The 21,280-nt window shown below is 35.2% G+C and overlaps 2 protein-coding genes across 5 annotated transcripts in view; one reads left to right on the forward strand and one right to left on the reverse strand.

The window, feature by feature from the left end:
- PHTF2 (putative homeodomain transcription factor 2) overlaps nt 1–21,280 on the forward strand; it is a 131,631-nt gene that overhangs the window by 39,949 nt on the left and 70,402 nt on the right. For all 4 annotated transcript variants that reach the window (XM_070469833.1, XM_070469825.1, XM_070469832.1 and 1 more), the window contains exon 2: nt 802–881. In XM_070469833.1, the coding sequence (XP_070325934.1) occupies nt 837–881 (45 nt within the window). In that variant the 5' untranslated portion in view covers nt 802–836. The remainder of the gene's footprint in view (nt 1–801; nt 882–21,280) is intronic.
- Nucleotides 19,198–20,106, reverse strand: LOC110143913 (small ubiquitin-related modifier 1). The gene has a single exon (XM_020903716.2). It carries the CDS (start codon nt 19,974–19,976, stop codon nt 19,677–19,679), a length of 300 nt encoding a protein of 99 aa, XP_020759375.2. The 5' UTR covers nt 19,977–20,106; the 3' UTR covers nt 19,198–19,676.

Raw genomic sequence — 21,280 nt, forward strand, 5'->3', positions numbered from 1 at the left:
GAAATGACTTAGCAGCAGCAGCAGGCTCATTCTTAACACCTGCCAGAGGTACCCTTCTGTGCCAGTGTGGTATTAAAAACTAGAAAACTATTTCAGAGGTTACTGGAATCAGTCTGGAATTAATTTTCTCTAGGGGTAAGGAACCGTTAAGTTTAGTATCCAGGAAATGCTTATAAAATTGTCTGTGATAAATTTTTAAATAGTAGCAAACTGATATCCGAAAAGTCCTTAAATTAGTTATTCCTGTGTAATTAACTCTAATATTCGCTTAGTATTTGACATACATTAATTAGGTTTCTCCAGCTATTTGATTTCATTTCAACTTTTTGTAACCAAGTATCAGGGAAAATTAAATGTGATTATAAATTTTGGCATCTCTGTCAAGCTATCCATTAGCAGCAGTAATTGATGCTAGTTCCTAGGTAGAAGCTAAAACACAACTGATCTGTTACTGAGTGAATGGACTGATTCCTATCATATGTGAATTTATAAATGAAAAATTTCTTATATGACCTGGAAAATTCTGAAATTTATTTAAATGACATTTAAAAAATCAACTACTTTATAAGAAATTTTAAATGTTCTATTCGTGTAGAAAGATCCTTCTTTTATTATGGCAACTGATTTTTTGTTTACCTAAGAGAACCTGTTGCTAAAATAGTAATGAGGAAGGGTGTAATATAAGTATAGTCATACACCCCTTGCTCTGCAAGTAACCAGAGTGCTATGTATGCATGTTGTTCAGTCTCCTTTTAGAAGGTGGAAGTCAAGAAGTCCTTTGTTTTTCTCTCTCTTGCACAGCCTAACATGACAAATGTGTGATTTCAGTGGAATAAATGGCGTCCAAAGTCACAGATGCTATTGTGTGGTATCAAAAGAAGGTAAGTTGACAATCAGAGCTTTTACCTTTTAAATATTTTTATTTTAAAATGCATAGTTTTAAAATTTGATGAATTTGTGTCAGATATTACCTAAAATAAGAAAGGTAATGCTTAAAAATATTTTTCTCTACTCCACATTGTCAGAGTATCTAAATTATTTTCAGTTATAAACCATGTTTCCAGGATTATGAATGCAGTTCACATTTTATGAAAGTGTTACATTTTTTCTTGCATTAATTTCTTTTGAGAAGAGGTAGGTTAACAGAGCTGTTACAATTTTATAACTATTTTACAAGGGTAACTATAGTTTTAATCTCTTTCTTGTAAGCTACAATTCAACAGCTGAATCTTTTCAGTAAAATAAACCTTTGGAGACTGTATTTTCCAGACTGAAATATTAAAATGTTTATTTTGAAATTTTAGGAATAGTTGTTGTAACTACTTAACTAGCTCTGTCATCCTATATGTTTCAAAATAAGCCTTACCAGTTTAATGTTTTCTTTATAAAGTATAAGTTCCAGTGCCTTTTTATTTTTTTTGAAGATACTCCTGTTTACTCCTGAAGAGTGTTGTTTATACTCTTTAAAATGTATTGTTGATATATGTGGTACCTTAGATTTTTAACTTATGTAGTGAATTATGTTTGTTTTCACATTTAAAACATTTTTATGCCTTATTCATTAGGTCCCGATTAACAAAGGATAATTAAGTATTTAAAGCTTTTCCTTTGTATGGGAAAATCAGGCCATTTTAAAATTTAGTAGTAAATAAGTGGTAATTAGCACACTTTAAAGATTAGACAAACCTAAGAATACAGTCTGTCTTTGAATATTTTATTTCTTTCTGGGTAGAACATACCATAGATAATCCAGTATCACATTTTTCTCATGAAGTAGTGAGTTGGAAGTATTGGTGTTGATCAGACTATTCAGTCTTGTATGTTTCTATATTAGTGTTAAAGTTACTTTTAAATTTCCAATAAACTTAAAGATGAATTAAAGGAAACTAATTGTTTTTGCAGATAGATCTTTGAAAGCTTTTCTGTTAATTTGTACTTATGAGAGAAATGCTTATCAAAAATTTTATCTGACTTTTTATGTGCAAACATTTCAAACTTCACTAAAGATTATTTGTAGAATGTATTAGCTTAACTGACCTCTTTTAAGATCAGAGAGTTTGAAATATTGTATTCACATTCAGTAAGCACAGTAACACCCTTCTTATCTGAGGGTCTAACAGCTTTGGATGTGTGTTAGTCGCTCAGCTGTGTCCGACTCTTGCGACCCCATGGACCACAGCCTACTAGGCTCCCCTGTTCATGGAACTCTCCAGGCAAGAACACTGAAAAGTGGGTTGCCATTTCCTTCTCCAAAAGCTTTGGATATATGCAACCAAAAAATTCTCCAGAGCAGCCCTAACAGATATAACAAATTATATCTAGCAAACGTAATCACATCAGAATCACCAGAACCATTAACCAGATTTGATCTGCTTGATTGCTTTATTTTGCTTTTAAATTTAATTTTCTTGAAGAATACATAGGAATGCTTTGAAACATCACTTAGTCTTTCAAGGCTTATTTAAAAAAAAAAAAGTACCTGTAAGTACCCTTTCCCATCCTTATCCAACCTCTGAGTTCTGTTCCTAGAGGTAGTTGGTTTTTTTTTTTTTTATTAGTTGGAGGCTAATTACTTTACAATATTGTAGTGGTTTTTGTCATACATTGACATGAATCAGCCATGGATATACATGTATTCCCCATCCCGGTCCCCCCTCCCACCTCCCTCTCCACCCGATCCCTCTGGGTCTTCCCAGCGCACCAGGCCCGAGCACTTGTCTCATGCATCTCCAACCTGGGCTGGTGATCTGTTTCACCCTAGATAATATACATGTTTCGATGCTGTTCTCTTGAAACATCCCACCCTCGCCTTCTCCCACAGAGTCCAAAAGTCTGTTCTATACATCTGTGTCCCAGAGGTAGTTGTTTTAAATTCCTATGCCCTGAATACTTATTTAACCAAAATTTTTAGTCATTGGGAGGATGGAGGCGGGTTAGTGGGGAGAAATCATAAAAAAATGAAAGTCTAATTATACAGTCAAAAATCAATAAGAAATCATCTACAATGTAATATACTGTGATAATATTTCCTTTCAGTGCAACAGTTTATATTTTTTTTTTAGTATATGTGCTGCTGAAGTGAGCACAACAGTTTATATTTTTTGCTTGGTTTTTCTAGATCTTGAAAGTCTCTGACAGAACTGAAAAACTTTTGCTATAGACAATCACATTCAGGTGTTCTACCAATTTCTTTTTTTTCCTTCTTGGGCATGACCTTCCTAGAACCCTCTGTCCACCTGCTGCATTCTTTGCTGGATTGTTCTCAAGTCATGCCTGTCACCTGCCGTCTTGGTATTTTCTTTTATCATCACCCTGAGCGTTCCTTTCACTGCACTTAGATCATACAGATTTGTTTTCCTCTTAAATATATCCTAGTAGAAAGAAGTCCTTTCAGAGGTGATCATGTTTCAGTGAAAAAAGAAGGCTTGAGTACTGAAGCTTGACATTCCTGATTATTTGACAATGGGCAGATAATTTGATTTTTTGAATCTCATTTCTCTGAATTAACTAGATAATGATTCACAACCTCTTTTCAGTCATGTATCTCTTTGAAATTGTGATGAAATTTCCAGTTTCCAGGTTCTTATTTTCAGAAAAGTGTATGTAAGGAACAAACAAAATTTTACATCTGATTCAAGACCCAAATGAAGAAGTCCTGGGTTAGGTGATTTTAAATGTTTTAATATTTTAGCATTCTTTGATTTTGTGTCTGTCATTCAGTAGTTATCCATGTTATATACTAGGAGGTATCACTATAAATAAAAACCAAGAAATTTCAACTTTATTTTCTTGAATATTTCTTTGCTTGTAACTCACTTTAGAGTCACCTTTTTTACTGGAAAATGATGACATTTTCATAATTTTGTTTTGAGTAATGCAAACGAGCCACCCCCAAAGACCAATACTTGATTTATGGACTGCTGTGAACATGAATTCTAATATCAGATGGGAAATTTCCAGAAGAAAAATAAGTACAAATAAATTGGTTTTAAGTATTAAAATGTGTGTTGACGATCTAGGTAAATATCTTGTTAAAAAAACTTTTAATAAATTGCATGGTTTATTTTGAGATTTTAAAAGTTCACTAGTATCTAATTCTAAACTTCATTTTGTACTGTCATAGCCATCTATAGTCATGAATTTGAAAGTTCCTGTTGAAGCAAAGTGGTTTTCAATCTTAATTTGGAAGACTAATTTAACCCTCAAGAATGGTAATGGAATAAACTAGAAGAGGTCTCGATTAATTTTGGGCTTTTGAACTTTTTTTTTTTAAAATAATACAGTACTTTTCTTTCACATATCTCCTTTCTTGTTCCTGAGTAGATGGGATTATTTATCTTTCAGAAGGCATCCTAAACAGGGGCTTAAGTTATAGGAGTTCAAAGATAATTGACACACTATGTATTTCTTTTAAAAAAGTATGCCCTGTAGAGTTCTGTTGTAAATGTGTAGGTCGTATTATGAGAGAATGAGGTTGTGTTTTCAGGAGATGACTATGTAAGAGCAGAGTGGCCCAGATAAAACCCCAGATTTTACGGAGGCACTAGTGACACTGTATAGAAATAGTAAAATAGTGAACTTACTTTATAGAGCTGAGGAAGAACTATATACATCTTGGTCACTGCTTTTATGGAATCAGTAGCCAGCAAGAAAATTTGAATGAATTATGTTTAATAGCTTTTAAATATGAGCCAACAGTGGAATTTATTTAGTAGTTTAAGTGAGAAACCAGCCTTAGTATCATGAACTTGATTGATGACTACTGTCAACTATTGATAGTTGGGAACGTTAAATTCTCTACCATTTTAGTGAAGTTCAGTTGTGTGTATATGTGTGTACTAAGTACATATGTAAGGCATTTCAGAGCAGTAACTTGCCCAGGGTCACACAGATGGTTGAGAAATATTAAGTCTCAGCTTTCATTTCCAAAAACCTGTGCTTTTATTTGCAAGTAGGACAAATCCAACTCAGCCTATATTTAGCAAAACAAGGGACATTTTGTCTTTCAAGCTAAACTATGAAAAGTGGTGAAATGCATCTCAGGGTTGACTGAATTCTAAGACCAGAGCTTCATCAGAGGTGTCTTATCTGCTTTACTTGAGCTGATTTGTTTCATCCTGCCATGTACATGCAAAAAAACTTTTCTTGCTGTAGAAATATGCCCAGAGGTACCTCCACACTCTCTTTAACTCCTTGAGGAGGATGTGTGGAGGACCGGAATACAGTGGGTTTCCTACCAAAACTATTCCCAACCTTTTTCCCTGTTGGAAGAGCCTCTACTTTGTTAGGGAATTCATTATAGAACATTGTGGCCTGGGAGCATGTGTCTAGTCTCAGAGGGCATGAATCCTGATCAGTCTAAGCCAGTCATGGAAGTCTATTTCCCTTGCCAGTGATTGGCTTAGAAAGAGGCACATATTCTGGTTGATGAGATATGAAAACTTCTGGGGAAAATCTTCCATCTCTTAAAAAGAGACCCAACAATAATAGTAGCGAAAGCTATATAAGATTCACTATGTACCGGGCATTTTCTCGGTGATGTATTATATGTATAGTTTAACGTAAATGAATGAAACGAGATAGAGGGTCTGCTTCCTGTCTCCGGACGCTTTGGGTGAAGCTCTGCTGCCTGAAGCTGTTGCAGCAAACTTGCTCCCCAGAGGGGAGCTTGACAACAGGCAGAGTTGAAAGATGGAAAGAAGCTGAATTTTTCAGGATTTTTTGAGTCACGGAATTAACTAACTCTGGAAATATCTTACTTTGGAACTTCTTATTGTATGAGATAATATCCCCTCATTTTTTTCAGCTACCTGAAGTTTAATTTCCTTGCAGCTGAAGGCATGCTAAATAATTACCAAAAAATGCTTTCTGATGGTATGTGGTTTCCTGTATAGTCCCTTTTTTTTTTTTCCTTTGAATGGTTGTAGCAGTAGATAGAAGATTAACATCTACCAAAATAGAAGTCCTGAGCCTTAGACCAATGGATTTTTCAGATTTTCTCTTTGAAGTTTTTTTTTTCCTTGAACCATATTCTTACAGAAATCATTAAATCTTTAATGTAATTTTTAAACTACTGTGCCTTATAGTATGATGTGGTTAAAAGAGCATTTGTATTTGATTTTGTGACATTGGTTAGCTTGTACTATTGAGTGTGTTACCTAATCTGTGTGAACCTAAATTTCTTTTAGTCTGAGGAGATTATGCTTCCTCTGTGTGCCTGAAAGGGTTGTGAAGCAGTAAATCAACTTTAAATACAGTTTTTAAAAAGCTTTTTATTACTTGTTTATAAATTGTTCAGTAAATATGTAGTATCATTCTTAAAAATGGTTTGAGTTTGAATTTTATTTACAAGAAGAAAGAAACTATGCTATGCAGTGGTCAGTTCACTCCATCCTGAGGTTAGCTTCAGCCCTGACCCTTGAATTGTTTAGCTGATGTTTCCCCTTTTTGTTGAAGCTAGTTCAAATTGGACTGTTACTTGTAAAAGAGTTCCAACTAATGTATAGAGAATATATAAATTTTATTGAGGTATGATACATACTCAGAACCACACAGATTATAATTGATTATATTATATATTTATATATATGTTTACAAACTGAGCAACTGCTTGTGTTCAGGACTGTGTATGCTGTTTACAAAATAGGACTCAGATCAAGAAAGAGAATGTTACTAGCTTTCCAAAACCTTCAGGCTCCTTTTTAGTCACAGCCTGACCCTTTTGACCAGTGTATGAGGCAGTATGTCTCCATGGTAACCAGAACACGGGTTTGGGGTTGGCAAAAGATTTTGAATCCTTGTTCTTGAAAGCATGTATGATTCTTGAGAAGTTTCATCTCTGAATTTCACTTTCATGATATATATATAAACATTGTCCTTTATATTTGCATGCTTGCATGCTGAATTGCTTCAGTCGTGTCCTTTATATTTACTTGAGGATTAATTGATGACATAATGTGAAGTGTTAGCAAAGTGCTCTTCACAGGTAAACCTTCAATGAATGAGGGTTATTTCTGTTGTTATTACTTCATATTTATGCACTGATCAGAGGAAGTTCCCCTAACTTATTTCAGAGTGCTTTATTTCATGGATTCTAGAAATTCTCATGAGGCTATAAAAAGATTCTTATTTGTAAATAAGAAACCTGAAATGTCAGTCTTCTGATACCCAATATTAGAACAGTGGGTATTTAGTTGATATTTAACACTCATACAACAGAGACATGATTAAGTGTAATTTATAAATCTCAACTTTCTTTGCTTCAGTCACTGCTCATTTTTTCCACCGTTTCCTTTTCAAAGTCACTTTCTTGCCAAAAACAAAGATTTTTCCTAGCAGAAATAGATTGGTTAGTTTAGTTACTGAAATATTTACCTTTTCACTTAGGACTTTTCTCCCCTATTTTGGTCATGAAGTTCTTGAAATTTTCCACTCTCATAGTCTCTCCAGTTTGGGTACTTCTAAGTAAATAATTTGAGTTTGAATTCTGTTTACAAGGAAGAAAGAAACTATGCAGTAGTCAAAATAGTTTGACTTTAGAGATCATCTAGTTCCTGTTAAACTTTTTGCTTTACCGATAAGAAACCTGATGCCTGTAGATCTAATAACTATCGTAGTCATGAATTAATGATAAAACCAAAATGCAAGTCTGCTGACTTTCAGCCCACTCTTTTCTCCTGTACTAAGGCTGCTTTGAAAAACACACTGAAGAAACTTTCATAAAACTCATCTGTTGAATGTGAACTTTTTTAAAAAAACTTTTAAAAAAAGCTTCATTTAATCTGTAGATAAACCTTAATAAAGAATGTTTTATGTTCCCCGACTCCCCTTCCATCTTCTGTCCTTGCTCATCCCTCTTACTGTTCCTTGGCTTCCAGTTGCCGTTGTCTTCCAGTTCAGTTCAGTTTCTCAGTCGTGTCCGACTCTTTGTGACCCCATGGACTGCAGCACGCCAGGCTTCCCTGTCCATTACCAACTCCCAGAGCTTGCTCAAACTCATGTCCATCGTCAGTGATGCCATCCAACCATCTCATCCTCTCTTGTCCCCTTCTCCTTCCGCCTTCAGTCTTTCCCAGCATCAGGGTCTTTTCCAGTGAGTCAGTTCTTCGCATCAGGTGGCCAAAGTATTGGGGTTTCAGCTTCAGCGTCAGTCCTTCCAGTGAATATTCAGGACTGCTTTCCTTTAGGGTTTACTGGTTTGATCTCCTTGCAGTACATTGTCTTTATTGCCTCCTAAGCCATTGGTCCTCGAGTTGCTGCAGTCTGGCTTCTGCCTCTGCCCTTCTACTGGAAGTACTCAAAGGTCAGTGGTGGTGATAAACCATTATTATAACAACACCTAGTGCTTCTTGTGGATTTGCTGGGTGTCAAACACTGGGCTCAGTGCTTTGTTTACATTGAAGGAAGAAACCTGAAGAATCATAAGGCCATGCAGGACTTGCAGATGTTTTTGGCTTAGTTGGATAAATTTTTAAAAATCAAGTCAACATTGAAAGAGCAGAATATTTCAGATAAAAATCTGAACTTAGGGAATATGCTGTTCAGTTTGCTACAGTCCGCATGGTGAATATATGTGCACTTGGACCTACCTCACCTCTCATTTATATCACCTGTCTGACCCCTATAGGAACATGGTTTACTGTCTGCACTTTACATGGATATTCAGGGCTTTTTTTAAGGTAATTTCTTTTGTGAGAATATTTGAAAGGGTGTCACCTTTTTTAAAAAAAATAAAAATTAATATACACAGATATTGATTTAACACTAATGATTGAATGATGATGATGATAATGAAGGTGCTTAGCACTGCCACATATTTAAGTAGCATCTGTTTTTCAGAGTGCTTCCATATTATATATTTTCATGGTTTGATTGACTGTGATAATGAAATGGATTAACTTGGTGGCTATATCAAGATACTATAAGAAGTTGTATAAGATTTCTAGGACTTTCATAATTGACCACAAACTTGATGGCTTAAATCCACAGAGTTGTATTTTTCCCATGGTTCAGGTGGCCAGCATTTCAAAATCAACATCAATATGGTTGGTTCCTTCTGTCCGGAGGCTCTAGGGGAGAAACTGTCCCATGCCTCTCATGTAGCTTTTGTGCAAACACAGTCCTTGATGTTCTTTGGCTTGTGGATGCATCGTTTCAGTACATGCCTTCAACTTCACATTGGCTTCTTCACTTTCTGTACTTTCTCTTCTGTTCCTTCTTGAGAATAATGGAATGTTGTTATTAATAAAAATTTGGATACTTAAATGTTTTGGTTAATACTTTTAAATTGGACATTTCTCTATCTGTTAGAAAGACATCATCAAAGGAAGGGGGCAATTTTCTTTTGTATTTCCGATAGCTCTGTATTTGCATTTAGTTGCTCTCTCCTTTGCTCTTTGCTTTAATTTCTAGAACAAATAGTTTCTTTTTTTTCTTTTTCTCATAAAATGTCATTCTTTATCTGAGATAATTTGAAATACTTTTTTTCATGATTAAGGAGAGGTGTTTTAGGAAGGAACAAAACAAATGATGTTTAAAAAGTGGATGGGGTAGGATAATTTCTTAAGTTTAATACAGCCTAATTTTACATAGTAACTGTGAAGAATGAACCATACTATTTGATACATTTTCTGTACATTTCTTCAAGTAGCCAAAGTTGTTTTTAAAAAATTTACTTTTTCCAGAAATTCTTTTACTGCAAATGGTATAGACATGATCACTTTCTAATATTTTCTTGAATTGTGGTTGTTGTTAATTGTGGTTTAATTGTGTTCATTGTGATTTGGTCTATACTACATTGTAGTTTACCTGTGCTCTTTTCTCATGAATTTTCACTTCTTTGGCCTTACCCTCATTTGTTTAATCAGTTAGTAAAATTGTAGGTAAATTCATTGCACAGGGCTCTCCATATCCCCAGGTTGTGCATCCACAAGTTCAGCCAAACTCAGGTTAAAGATGTTCAGAAACAAAAAAAAATCAGAAAGTTCCAAAAAGCAAAATATGATTTTACCAAACACCAGCAACTACTTACATTGCATTTTACATTGTATTAGTTATTGTAAGTAATCTAGAGATGATTTAAAGTAAATGAGAGGATGTGCATAGTTAAATGCAAATATTATGCTCTTTTCGTAAGGAACTAGAACCAATGCCCTGTGGATACTGAAGGAGGACGTCTTAGAAGCAAAACATGAGGGAATGTCCAAGGAAGTTTCTCCTTGGGTAAAAATTCAAGTACTCCAGTGAGCTGATTTTGCCAACAGCTTTTTCAGTGACTCAGAAACCCTTCTTTCTGGGTTTTTTTTTTTTTTGGCCTGAGGCTGTCACTCTTTGAGGTTGCCTTGTGTTAGAACCTTGTTTCTAAGGAATCAGAAATGTAGAGAGGGAAAAAGGTACCTTCGAAATTAACCTTTTTAGTATCTGTATTTCACTGATGAGGAAACTGAGACACTGAGAGATAAGAGAACTCAGCAAGGTCTTGCTTTTATTTATGTGTTTGTCTTTACCTAGTCTACAGAGCTGTCAACCATACTATGAATTATTGAATTTCACTTTTTGTACAAGCTTTACCTGTACTTAATTGAAATAGTAGAGTCAGCTCCCATGGATGAAGCAAATGGAAAAAAATGAAAAAAAAAACAAAAAACAAACAAAAAAAACCTTGCACTGTTTCCTAGCCAAGTCCTTCTGGGCCGCTGCATGGTGATGTTTACACACTCCAAGGGGATCCATATTCAGTTCTCCTTAGTATTAAAGTACTAAGTTCACAAAAACACTATTAATAGAGGATTATTATTATTAAAGTTTTTGAAGTATCTTTCCCTGTGTTCAGATATTATGAATACATAAACACCAATTGCTTAATATTTTATGTTTGTCCTCTTTAGAAGTTGCGTATTTGGCGATAGAAGGTTTTTGGTTTTGTTTTGCAAATATTCTGGTATGCCAGAACTAGGAATATCTACAAAATACATAACTTCTTTGAAATACTGCAGTTCTCTTATTTGCTTATGACTTTTTTTTGGGGGGGTAGGTGAAATATTTATTCCTTTAAAAGGAAATATTCATTTGCCTACAGCAGTTTCTGGAGATAGAGTGCCTAAAAATTAAAGTAGTTGTTTACACAGATTATGAGGAGATCTAGGAAACAATGTTATTTGAAGAGAGTTGAAGTTTTTCAGTGATTAAAGCTTATACCTGTAGGGAGTTGGGAAGAAAAATATATTTTATGACATACTAGAATAGTAGTCTCTAATCTTTTTCATTTTCTGATGAATAGATTTAAAATAGAAATGTTAGTCAAGGATATAAGTTTGCCAGTTATATTCCAAATATCTTGCAGTCAGTTTATCTTTAACCATGGTAACAGGCAAAGTGGTGAAATAGTTGGTAAGTTGCCATTGACAGCCTAAAATTAGGCAAATGTACCAGCTTTTACAAGGCCTGAAGTATCTAAAACACTGGTGTTAACCTGCTGTGTTTATAGTTCACAAAGAATGACATTTATAAATGCTATTTAGGAGGGTAACTTACAAACTAAATTGCCATTTGCCAAATGGCACATGGAGTTTATTCAAAAGAAGGCCATTAATTCAATATCAAGGATTGATTCACAAGAATAAAAAGCTGGAGAGGGCATATTGCCTAAAAATTTCCTATTTGAATTTTTACCCCAAATTAACATCCTTAGGATACACTTGGTCATTTAAAATGAAATGCTGCTTTAGTTTGCTTTTTGCGTTTGGTCTCTTTTCCCTTCTCCCCCTGTGATTGGATTAGAATTACAGATAGAGAGTTCTGATTTATCTAGTTTATCTAGTGAAGAAGTGGGTTGGTGCATAACTGTAAACAGGTAAAAGACAGTATATAAAAGAAAGTAAGGTAGCCCTCAGTGTCCGATTCTTTGTGACCCCGTGGACTGTATCTTGCCAGGCTCCTCTATCCATGGAATTCTCCAGGCAAGAAATACTGGAGTGGGTTGCCTTTTCCTGCTTCAGGGGATCTTCCCAGCCCAGGGATTGAACTTACATCTCTTACATCTCCTGCACTGGCAAGCAGGTTCTTTACCACTAGCACCACGTGACAAGCCAAAGGTAGCCTTATTAAAATTTAATTCTTTTTAATAGAGTTTTGAGGGGTCAGAGAATGAGGTATTATTTTTCCCATATCAAAATGGTAGATAGAAAGATTTTTTAATTAAAAAGTAATTTTTAATTACTGATTTGTGGCCACAACACTTTACGTGGTTCATTTTTATTTACTGGTAGAAAACTAGGAAAAATTGTTAGTGAAACCTCATTACATTGACTTCATACAGGGAAAACTGAATACATTTAAGTTTTATCAGTACAATTTGACTTTCAGAATTAAAGCCTTAAAAAAAAAATCAAGATTTCCCCCCTCTCTCCAAAAATAATATCCTGTTAGAATTTGCACCCAATTACATTTAAATAGCATTTATGATGGACCTATTATGTATTAGGCACTGAGGATTACCTTAAACAACTCTGCATCATGGGAGAACCAAAATCCAAACAAAAAGCGATTATATAAGTGCTACAAGAAAATTACCCTAGAAGCACTATGGGAACTCATGTAAATTTGTTCTTTCAGTCACCCTTCTGTTACTATTTGCATTTCCTAAATATTTCTCAGATTTGCTGTAATCTTCCTGCCTTCATTGTTTCTTAATTCTTGTTCCACTTAAATATTTCTTCCTTACAGTCACCAGAATGATTTATCTTAAATGAAAATTTGGACTTACATATTTAATAACACTCTTCAAAGACTTCTCACATATATAAACTCACATTTCTTCACAAACCATAAGGATTAAAAAAAATTAATTTCAGTTACCTTTCTAACCTCTTCCAGCCTTCAGCTCTCACTGAATTAATTCCACCTTTCCAACAAATAAAACTTTGACATCTCCCCATACTGTTTTTCACCTTACTGCTTGAGTTGCCCACTTCATTGTCCCCCCCACCCCCGCCTTGTAAACCAGCTCAGTTGACCCTTACTTAATAGGTCAAACTGGCATCTTGCCCTAAAGGACATCTTTCATAATGCATGGAGAATGGGTTATGTGTTCCCCGCCAGTGCTCATGTAGGACATTTATGCATGCTATCTGTAAGGCAAGAATATGGCGATTTTTATTTCCTTGTTGTTGTTGTTTTTTTTTTTTTTTTTACAATTTTACAAACTGATGTGATAGTTACCTACTACCTTCCAGAATTCAACACCATTCTTTGTTTTTATCTTGGCTTTAAAGATACTTGATAATGTTTCATCCTGTCGCAGTTACTGATGCTCAGATTGTTGTGTTGCCAATAGGAGATTATTCAGGTTGGCTTTTAAGTCTCTTTGGCATGACTAGTGAGTCAGTCAGTTCAATCTCTCAGTCGTGTCTGACTGTGACCCCATGGACTGTTGCATGCCAGGCTTCCCTGTCCATCACCAGCTATCGGAGCTTACTCAAACTCACGTCCATTGAGTCAGTGATGCCATCCAACCATCTCATCCTCTGTTGTTCTCTTCTCCTCCTGCCTGCATGACTAGTAGTATTTGTATAAATTCAGTTATTTTTTTACCTCTGTGTTACAATGGTATTTTGTTATCCTAGTACTTACCACAGATTGACTTGAAGTATAACTAATTCCCCCTGATAATCCATAAAGAAAGGAATCATCTTTGTATCTTTGTATTATTTATTTCAGTGCTTTACTTTTTATTTAGTGCTTGGTAAATTTTTCTGCTTTGATAACAATGCTTTCAGCAGACAATACTTACATTAAACTTTTGGTTTATGTAGTCCTCTGTTATATTGAGTGCCAATGATGTGCCATATACCAAGGCAGACACTTATTTTGAGTAATTTGATTTAATTTACTTAGTAGTAAAATGAAATAGTTTGTATGCTGAATATCTGTTACATTAAGTATTAAACATAATACTTTAGCTTATAGTAACATTCCCCAAGTATTTTCTGTATGATGTTAATAGGTGTTACTAGAATAGAGGTATTTTTATGGTCAAATAAGTTTGAAAAATATTGAGTTAAATAGAGGTTAACAACTTTATTATAGGATTTCATAGTTTATATGTAGTGTTACTGCCTATAAGACAAATAGAAGAAACATGTTTAATTTTTCAGTTTGTTTAATTACTCCCCCCCCCCCACCCCCGCTGAGTATCTGTGGAACATACTGAGGAATATGCTGGCCAAGTTATATAAAAGAGTGCAGTTCAGTGGGAAAGGCATGTTGTTGTAAGTCAGGACTGAATTTCTTCCCTGAAACACTAGATGCAGAGCTTTCTGACAGCCTCAGTTGTCTCATCAGTGTAAGAATATATATAGCACCAGTATGTAGAGCCTGGTATACTGGAGTGGGTATAGCCTGTCCCTTCTCCAGCGGATCTTCCCAATCTAGAGATCGAACCCAGGTCTCCTGCATTGCAGGCCGACTCTACCAGCTGAGCCAGAAGGGAAGCCCGAGAATACTGGAGTGGGTTAGCCTGTCCCTTGTCCAGCAGATCTTCCCAACCCAGGAACCGAACCGGGGTCCCCTGTGTTATTGCGGGACGATTCTTTACCTACTGAGCTGTCAGGGAAGCCCATGTACAGCCTAAGATTACAAATTCTTTACAAAGCACTTGACAAAGATTAGTAATTTAGCATAGTCTTACTATCTAGATAAACAGTTCATTCCTTCCTCTGCCAAGTTTTTCCTAATTCTACATAGGGAAGATACAACAGTCTGTTTTCTAAAGGCATTCCTGTAGTCACTCTTAACAGCAATTTTATAGCCACCTGGATTCTTGAATTAAAGCAGACCTTTTCTTAACCAATAATAATAGTGGTCCAGGTCCCTTAGATTCTAATTCTGAGGAATCTGGACTAAGCACCCAGGAGCAATTTATCTTAACTTTTTCTCCGTATTAATTAATTAATTAATTCCACATAGGTAAGTGGAAGGAAACTAAACACTTTAATGTGTTTGATTTTGAATAACTTAGATCTGTTTCATCATCTCATTTTTAATTTCATATGATTGAATTAGTGGCAGTAATATGTTAGGTATTTTCTGAAATACAACAGTACTTAAATAACCAAGATATTTTAATACTCTTGGCATTTAATTGCTTTATAAATATGATACAGCTTTTCATGCTATTTATAGTTAACTGTTAGAAATATGTAAACAAGGAAGGTGCTGTAGTCTTGATTCATAATATGTATGCATCGTTTAGTCAGGGTTATGTTTTCGAGTAATAAACCAGAGTATATCGTGTGATAAACATTAAAAGAATGCAAAAAAGGCATATATACCTTCCTTCCTTGTCTCATGCTGTGTAATTAAGGAAAGGGAAGCATTAAGTAATTTATCAAAATGATATAATAGCTAACATTTATTGAGCTGTTACGTGTCTATTACTGTTGTTAGCTCAATATGATTTAGCACATTTAATCCTTATGGTTATCCTGTGGTTACTAATAATATTAAATATTTTGCATATTTTTGGAACTGAGTCAACTGTACTTCTGGAGGAGTTTTGTGTATTCTCATTTGCTTTCTTAATAGGTCTGACAGCTTCCCAGCTGGCAAGGCAGCCATGGAGAGTCAGTAGAGTATCTGACAATGATTAGGGGTTAAATACCACCCTTCTCAGATACCTCTTAGTGATCAGAGCCAAGGCAGAAGAACATAAGATGGTTTGTGTAAGGATGTGAATGAAATTACTGGTGGGTAAGACCTCAGTTGTAGAGCCAGTCCATCTGGATTTGAATTCCTATATTCTGCTACTTACTGTTAAATTTTGTACAACTTAAGTTTTTGTAACTATAAAATAGGGATAGCAGTAGTATCTACTTCATAGAATTGTGAGGATTCATTAAATTAGTTTGTGGAAATTGTGTCTGGCACTTGGTAAATAACAAATTTTAAAGATAGACCACCTCAAAAAAAAAGAGAGAGATAGACCACCTCTTACTGACATCTTGGGTGATATAAAGGTTATTTTCACTGAACATGACTCAACACCAATACTTTTTCTACTTTTACTTTCAAGTTTTCTGTTTTTCAGACAAAACTCCTGATACTGATGTTATCATTACGTGATTTCCTGAATGGAAGGATTGGGGGAGAGATTTCTTTAAAAAAAAAAAAAAGGGAATTTCTTCAGAAATGTCTGTCTACTGCAGTAAATGAGAAAACATCAGGAGGTTGAAGTAATTTGAGTGAACTCATAGAGTTAGTAACTGATAAGGCTGAAGTTTAAGTCTAGGATTTTAATTCTGTGTCCCCTGCTTTAAAAATAAATAAAGCAAATAATTTTACACTGAGTAGAAATTTTCTGATTTAATTTCTCTTTGTAAACAAGGCAATGTCTTAAATTGGTCTTAAATAGAACTAGGTTCCTTTTTGTTTGTTTGTTTGTTTGTTTTAGAAATTTCTTCCATGTCTATGTATAGAAGGACTCTTCCTGAAAGCAAATTGGAGATAGAGTAAAGCAAATACTGTTGTCAACAAACTGCACTCTGATAGCGTTAGATGTTAAAAAATATCAGATGAAAATGTACGGTATCCTAGGTTAACGTCTGTGTAGCACAAGGTTCCTTTTTCATTTACTTGGCTGTTTATTAGAAGTTTCTATGAAAGAGGGAATCCTTATTTGCCCTTAAGCAGAAGTGACTACACAGGGGCTTCCCTGGTGTCTCAGTGGTAAAGAATCCCCCTGCCAGTGCAGAAGACATGGGTTCTGTGTGCTCATGGAAGATCTCATGTGCCACAGAGCAGCTAAGGCCACGGGCCACAACTGCTGATCCTGTGCGCTACACCTGGGAATCACAACTACTGAGCCCATGTGCCACAACTACTGAAGCCTGCAAGCCCTAGAGCTCATGCTACGCGAGAAAGGAGGCCACTGCAAAGAGAACGCATGCATTCTTCTGCCTCACAACTCTATCCCCAGCTCACTGCAACTAGAGAAAGTGCACAGCAACAGAGACCAAGCGGAGACAAAAATAATAAAATAAATAATTAATTAAAAAATGACTACACAGGAGTACAGACCATTGAGAAATAAGAAGCTGAGAAATTCTTAGAGTACATGGAAGAATGCTCAGATATAGTTACTCAGATTTGCTTTGGTTCTCAGTGTGTGAGTCCATTTCCTGATGCTTTGGTTCTTTGAGAAATTGACATTTAACTGAATTTTTTTTTTACCTGTGATGCTTATGGAAATGTTTTGATATATTTTTGGTAGGTTGAACATATCAAAAATTGAAAGCTACAAAAGCTAGATTTTCCTATAAATACTTCAGTTTAAGAATTGCTTATTGTCTAAGTTAAATATGAGCATTGAATTTCTTCATAGCTTAAATTGCTGTTAATATGAATGTTTAACTTGTCATCTCTATTTACAAGTTCGTACCATAGTGCCATAGATGTCGAAATCAGAAACTAAGCTTTCTGTTATGTTTAAAATATTATGTCATGGAGTAAATAACTCATTCTTTTATTTCAGTGTTGATCCAAAAATTCTGGAGAGGGCATTTTGATGAAATCCAATTACGGCAGATTTTCTCCAGTTGTATATGATATTTTTGTATAACGCTAGACATAGCTGGCATTAAAATAAAACTTAAATGCCTGATATATATTAAATGCTGCACTGTCCAGTTTCAAAAATGTCACTGAAGAAACAAGTTCAGAGGTTTTTTTCATTTTTTGCTCTACTCACTGAGTAAATGGCAGAACTTGGCTTGTCCAGATCTTCTGTCTGTTAAAGCCCTGCTTACGAAAAAACCCCAAAACTCATTATTATTTACTTTCATAGCAGTTATCTGATTATCCAAGCAAAAATTACATATTTAATAGTTGCAAACAAGTTTCTTATACATATTTACAGAGAAATCCTGAAATTCCCTGCAGTGGAAGTACAGAGTCTTAATCCCTGGACCACCAAGGAAGTTGCCTGATGTCTTTTTGATTATAGACATATCTACCTATATATATATATCTATATCTATTTATATATATTTTCCCTTTAAATTCTTGTTATGTTATTTTAAAGAAATTTTGCAGAAACATAGCTATTCCTTTTTACAAAACAGCTTTTATTGACATGTAGCTTAAATGTAATAAAACTCACTTGTTTTAAGTGTACAACCATCACCACAATCTAACTTCAAAACATTTTGATCATTAACCTCCAAAATGTATTGCTTATTTGTAGACAGGGTAGCCTGCCATGCTGCTGTCCATGGAGTTGCAAAGAGTGAGGCAGGACTTAGTGACTGAACAACAGCATTTGTAGTCACTCCTCATTTCCACTCCCACCAGCACACAACCACTGATCATTCATGTAAAAAGATTGTACAAGAGTGATCTTTTGTGTCTGACTTCTTTTCTTAACCTGCTGTTTATGAGTTTTACTCCTGTTGTAGCTTATGTGAGTACTCCATTCCTTTTTATTGCTGAGTAGAATACCATTGTATAGCTGTGCCATGTTTTGTTTATTCACCATTGGTGGGCATCTGGGTTGTTTACACTTTTTGACTATTATGAATGGTGCAGGTACAAACATTCACATACACATCTTCATACGGACATACGTTTTCATTTTTCTTAGAATAATAACTAGGAATGGAATTACCAGGTCAAAACTGTCAAACTCTTCTCAAACTGGCTTCTTCATTTTACATTCCCACAAGCATTGTATGAGGATTTTAGTTTCTCTTCATCCTTGCCAGCATCTGTTACTGCCTGTCTTTTCTATTTTTTTGGCCATGCTGCCTGCAGCATCTTAGTTTCCCAACTGGGATCTGTCCTGTGCTCCCTGCAATGGAAGTGCAGAGTCTTAACCTCTGGACCACCAGGGAAGTTGCCTGATGTCTTTTTTTTTTTTTTTTTACAGTTTTTACAAATATTTTGTTTATTTTAATGAAGCTGGTACAGACACTGTCCATTTAAAACCCATATCCCAGGCCAAAAAGTACAAATAAAGTCAAAAAGAGCAGTGTTCTGTTGTATACACTTCTGCATGAATAACTTTAACTGCTAATGAAAATTAGATCTTTTCTGAGATCTTCTGACAAGATTTTTCTTTCATCTTAAAATGCTTTCTCTTCAGTGAAGCCATCTTTGGAGTTAGTCATTATTCTCTGTCATTTTGACTCCAACTGGATATTCCTCTTCTTTTGGTCCAGACCCTCAGATTTTAAAAGTAGCTTCAAGTTAAGGAAAGGTCATTTTCCCACAGTTCTGTTTTCCAAAAAACTTCCATCTCCCACTGAAAGTCATAGTCCAGGAGTGAAGCAATCACATGCTAGAACTTCAGGGCCAATTGGAAAGTCATTAGGAACACTTGCATTAGTTGATCTTATTTATCACAAGCCTGCAAATGCACAGTCCTGGAAAAGGCGGGCTCTCTATGCACACATATAGTTTTTAAAAAGGAGAGAGTGATATGAAGGGGGCTGAGGTTTGATCACCAAAAATCAGCACAATGAAAAGAAACAATAATGAATAATGGGCACTAGAATTCAAATTACCAGATGTTTTAAAGAGATGGGGTGCCAGTTTTCAATTCTGTTTTGAACACCACATTACAAAAGAACTATTTTTAAAAATAAAAAAGGATTAAGGGGAAAGAAAAAAAATAAAAAGAATATCTAAACCGTTGAATGACCCCCTGTTTGTTCCTGATAAACTTCAATCACATCTTCTTCCTCCATTCCCAGTTCTTTTGGAGTGTGATTATCAGCAATTCTCTGACCTTCAAAGAGAAACCTGAGTGAATTCATGGGAACTCCCTGTCTTTGACAGTATGATTCTTTGAGTTTCTTGAGATGTGTCGTCATTTTCACTTTGAAGTGAATCTCACTGCTATCCTGTCCAATGACTTTAATATATTCTCCTTCCTTCTTATCCCCCAAGTCCTCGGTTGAAGGTTTTGCTTCCTGGTCAGACATGGTGACGGTGGCTTCCCCCGGGGTCTCCGCACACCAGCGGCCTCGGGTAGGTAGAACCTCGCTCCGGGGTTTACAAATCCGTCTCTGTACCCGACAGCACAACACCGCGGCTGGAGGGACTTCCGCTACCCCTTGCCCTGATGTCTTTTTAATTATAGACATTCTGGTGGATGTGAAGTGCTATCTCTTGGTGACTTAATTTGCACTGTTGTTTCTTTTAATTTATTATTTTGGTATTATAATTGTAATATACAGTCTGATGCAGTAAACCATCTATAGAATTAGCCTATTCATGTGCTTTTTTGGTTTTATTCAGTACTAGACCAATGAAACCCTGTTCAGGGAATTTACTTTTGATTAAAAAAAAAAAAAACTAAAAAAACTTACTCTTATTAAAAAACTCGTCTAAAGTAATTAAATAATACAGTTTAGAGGAAAGTATATACATTAATGTTTTAATAAATAGTTATTTTTTCTCCTCAATGTACATGAAGTGCTTTGGTGTGGACCCTTTTCTCACTCTTCCCGGTTGGTGTTAATCCTCTTGTATGCAAAGTAAGTAATAAAATTGGACTTTCAAAAACTCCAATCATGAATCAAAGGAAAAGTGATAGTTATTCTTGGGAATGTGATTGATTAAAAACAAGTCTTGGCAAATCAAAGAATGGATATATCTGAAACAGTTGGTATGTTTACTTAATTCTTAACCTAAACAAGTAATTTGAAATTGTTTCAGCTACTAAGAAATAGCAGTTTCCACAGCATTTATTGAATACTTAGTATGTGCTACAGTACTGTCCTGAGTACTGTACTTGTATTTAATTATCACAGCAATTTCATGAAATAGACATTACTACCATTATCCAGAATTTATAAGTGAGGAAACTTAAGATTCAAAGAAGTCTATTGGTTTCCTCAAAGTCACATAAAGAAGGTGTGATGAAGCCAAAATTTAAACCCAGTTGTAGTAGGCTTCATAATCTGCACCCCTTAACTAATAGCTAGTCAACTCCCAACTTTATATCCAAATCTGACCTATTTCTTCTTTCACTTTACATTTTCTTGGCTATGGGCTCTCAGGTGGTTGTGAGTGGTGGGATTAAATCCATCCTGTGTGTCTTGTTTCCTGCCAGGACTGTATAATCTATGACAAAACAGCAAATGCTCAGTAACTAGAACAGCAGTTATGTTTATTCATACACTGTTATTTTAGCTTAAATGTACTTGTTTAGTCTATTGGAAGTCTTGTACATATACTGACTAGCTTGGTTTGGGTCAACTTGTTATTTAAATAAGTTAATTTT

The sequence above is a fragment of the Odocoileus virginianus genome, chromosome 1, assembly GCF_023699985.2.
Source record: "Odocoileus virginianus isolate 20LAN1187 ecotype Illinois chromosome 1, Ovbor_1.2, whole genome shotgun sequence".
NCBI classification, from domain to species: Eukaryota; Metazoa; Chordata; class Mammalia; order Artiodactyla; family Cervidae; genus Odocoileus; species Odocoileus virginianus.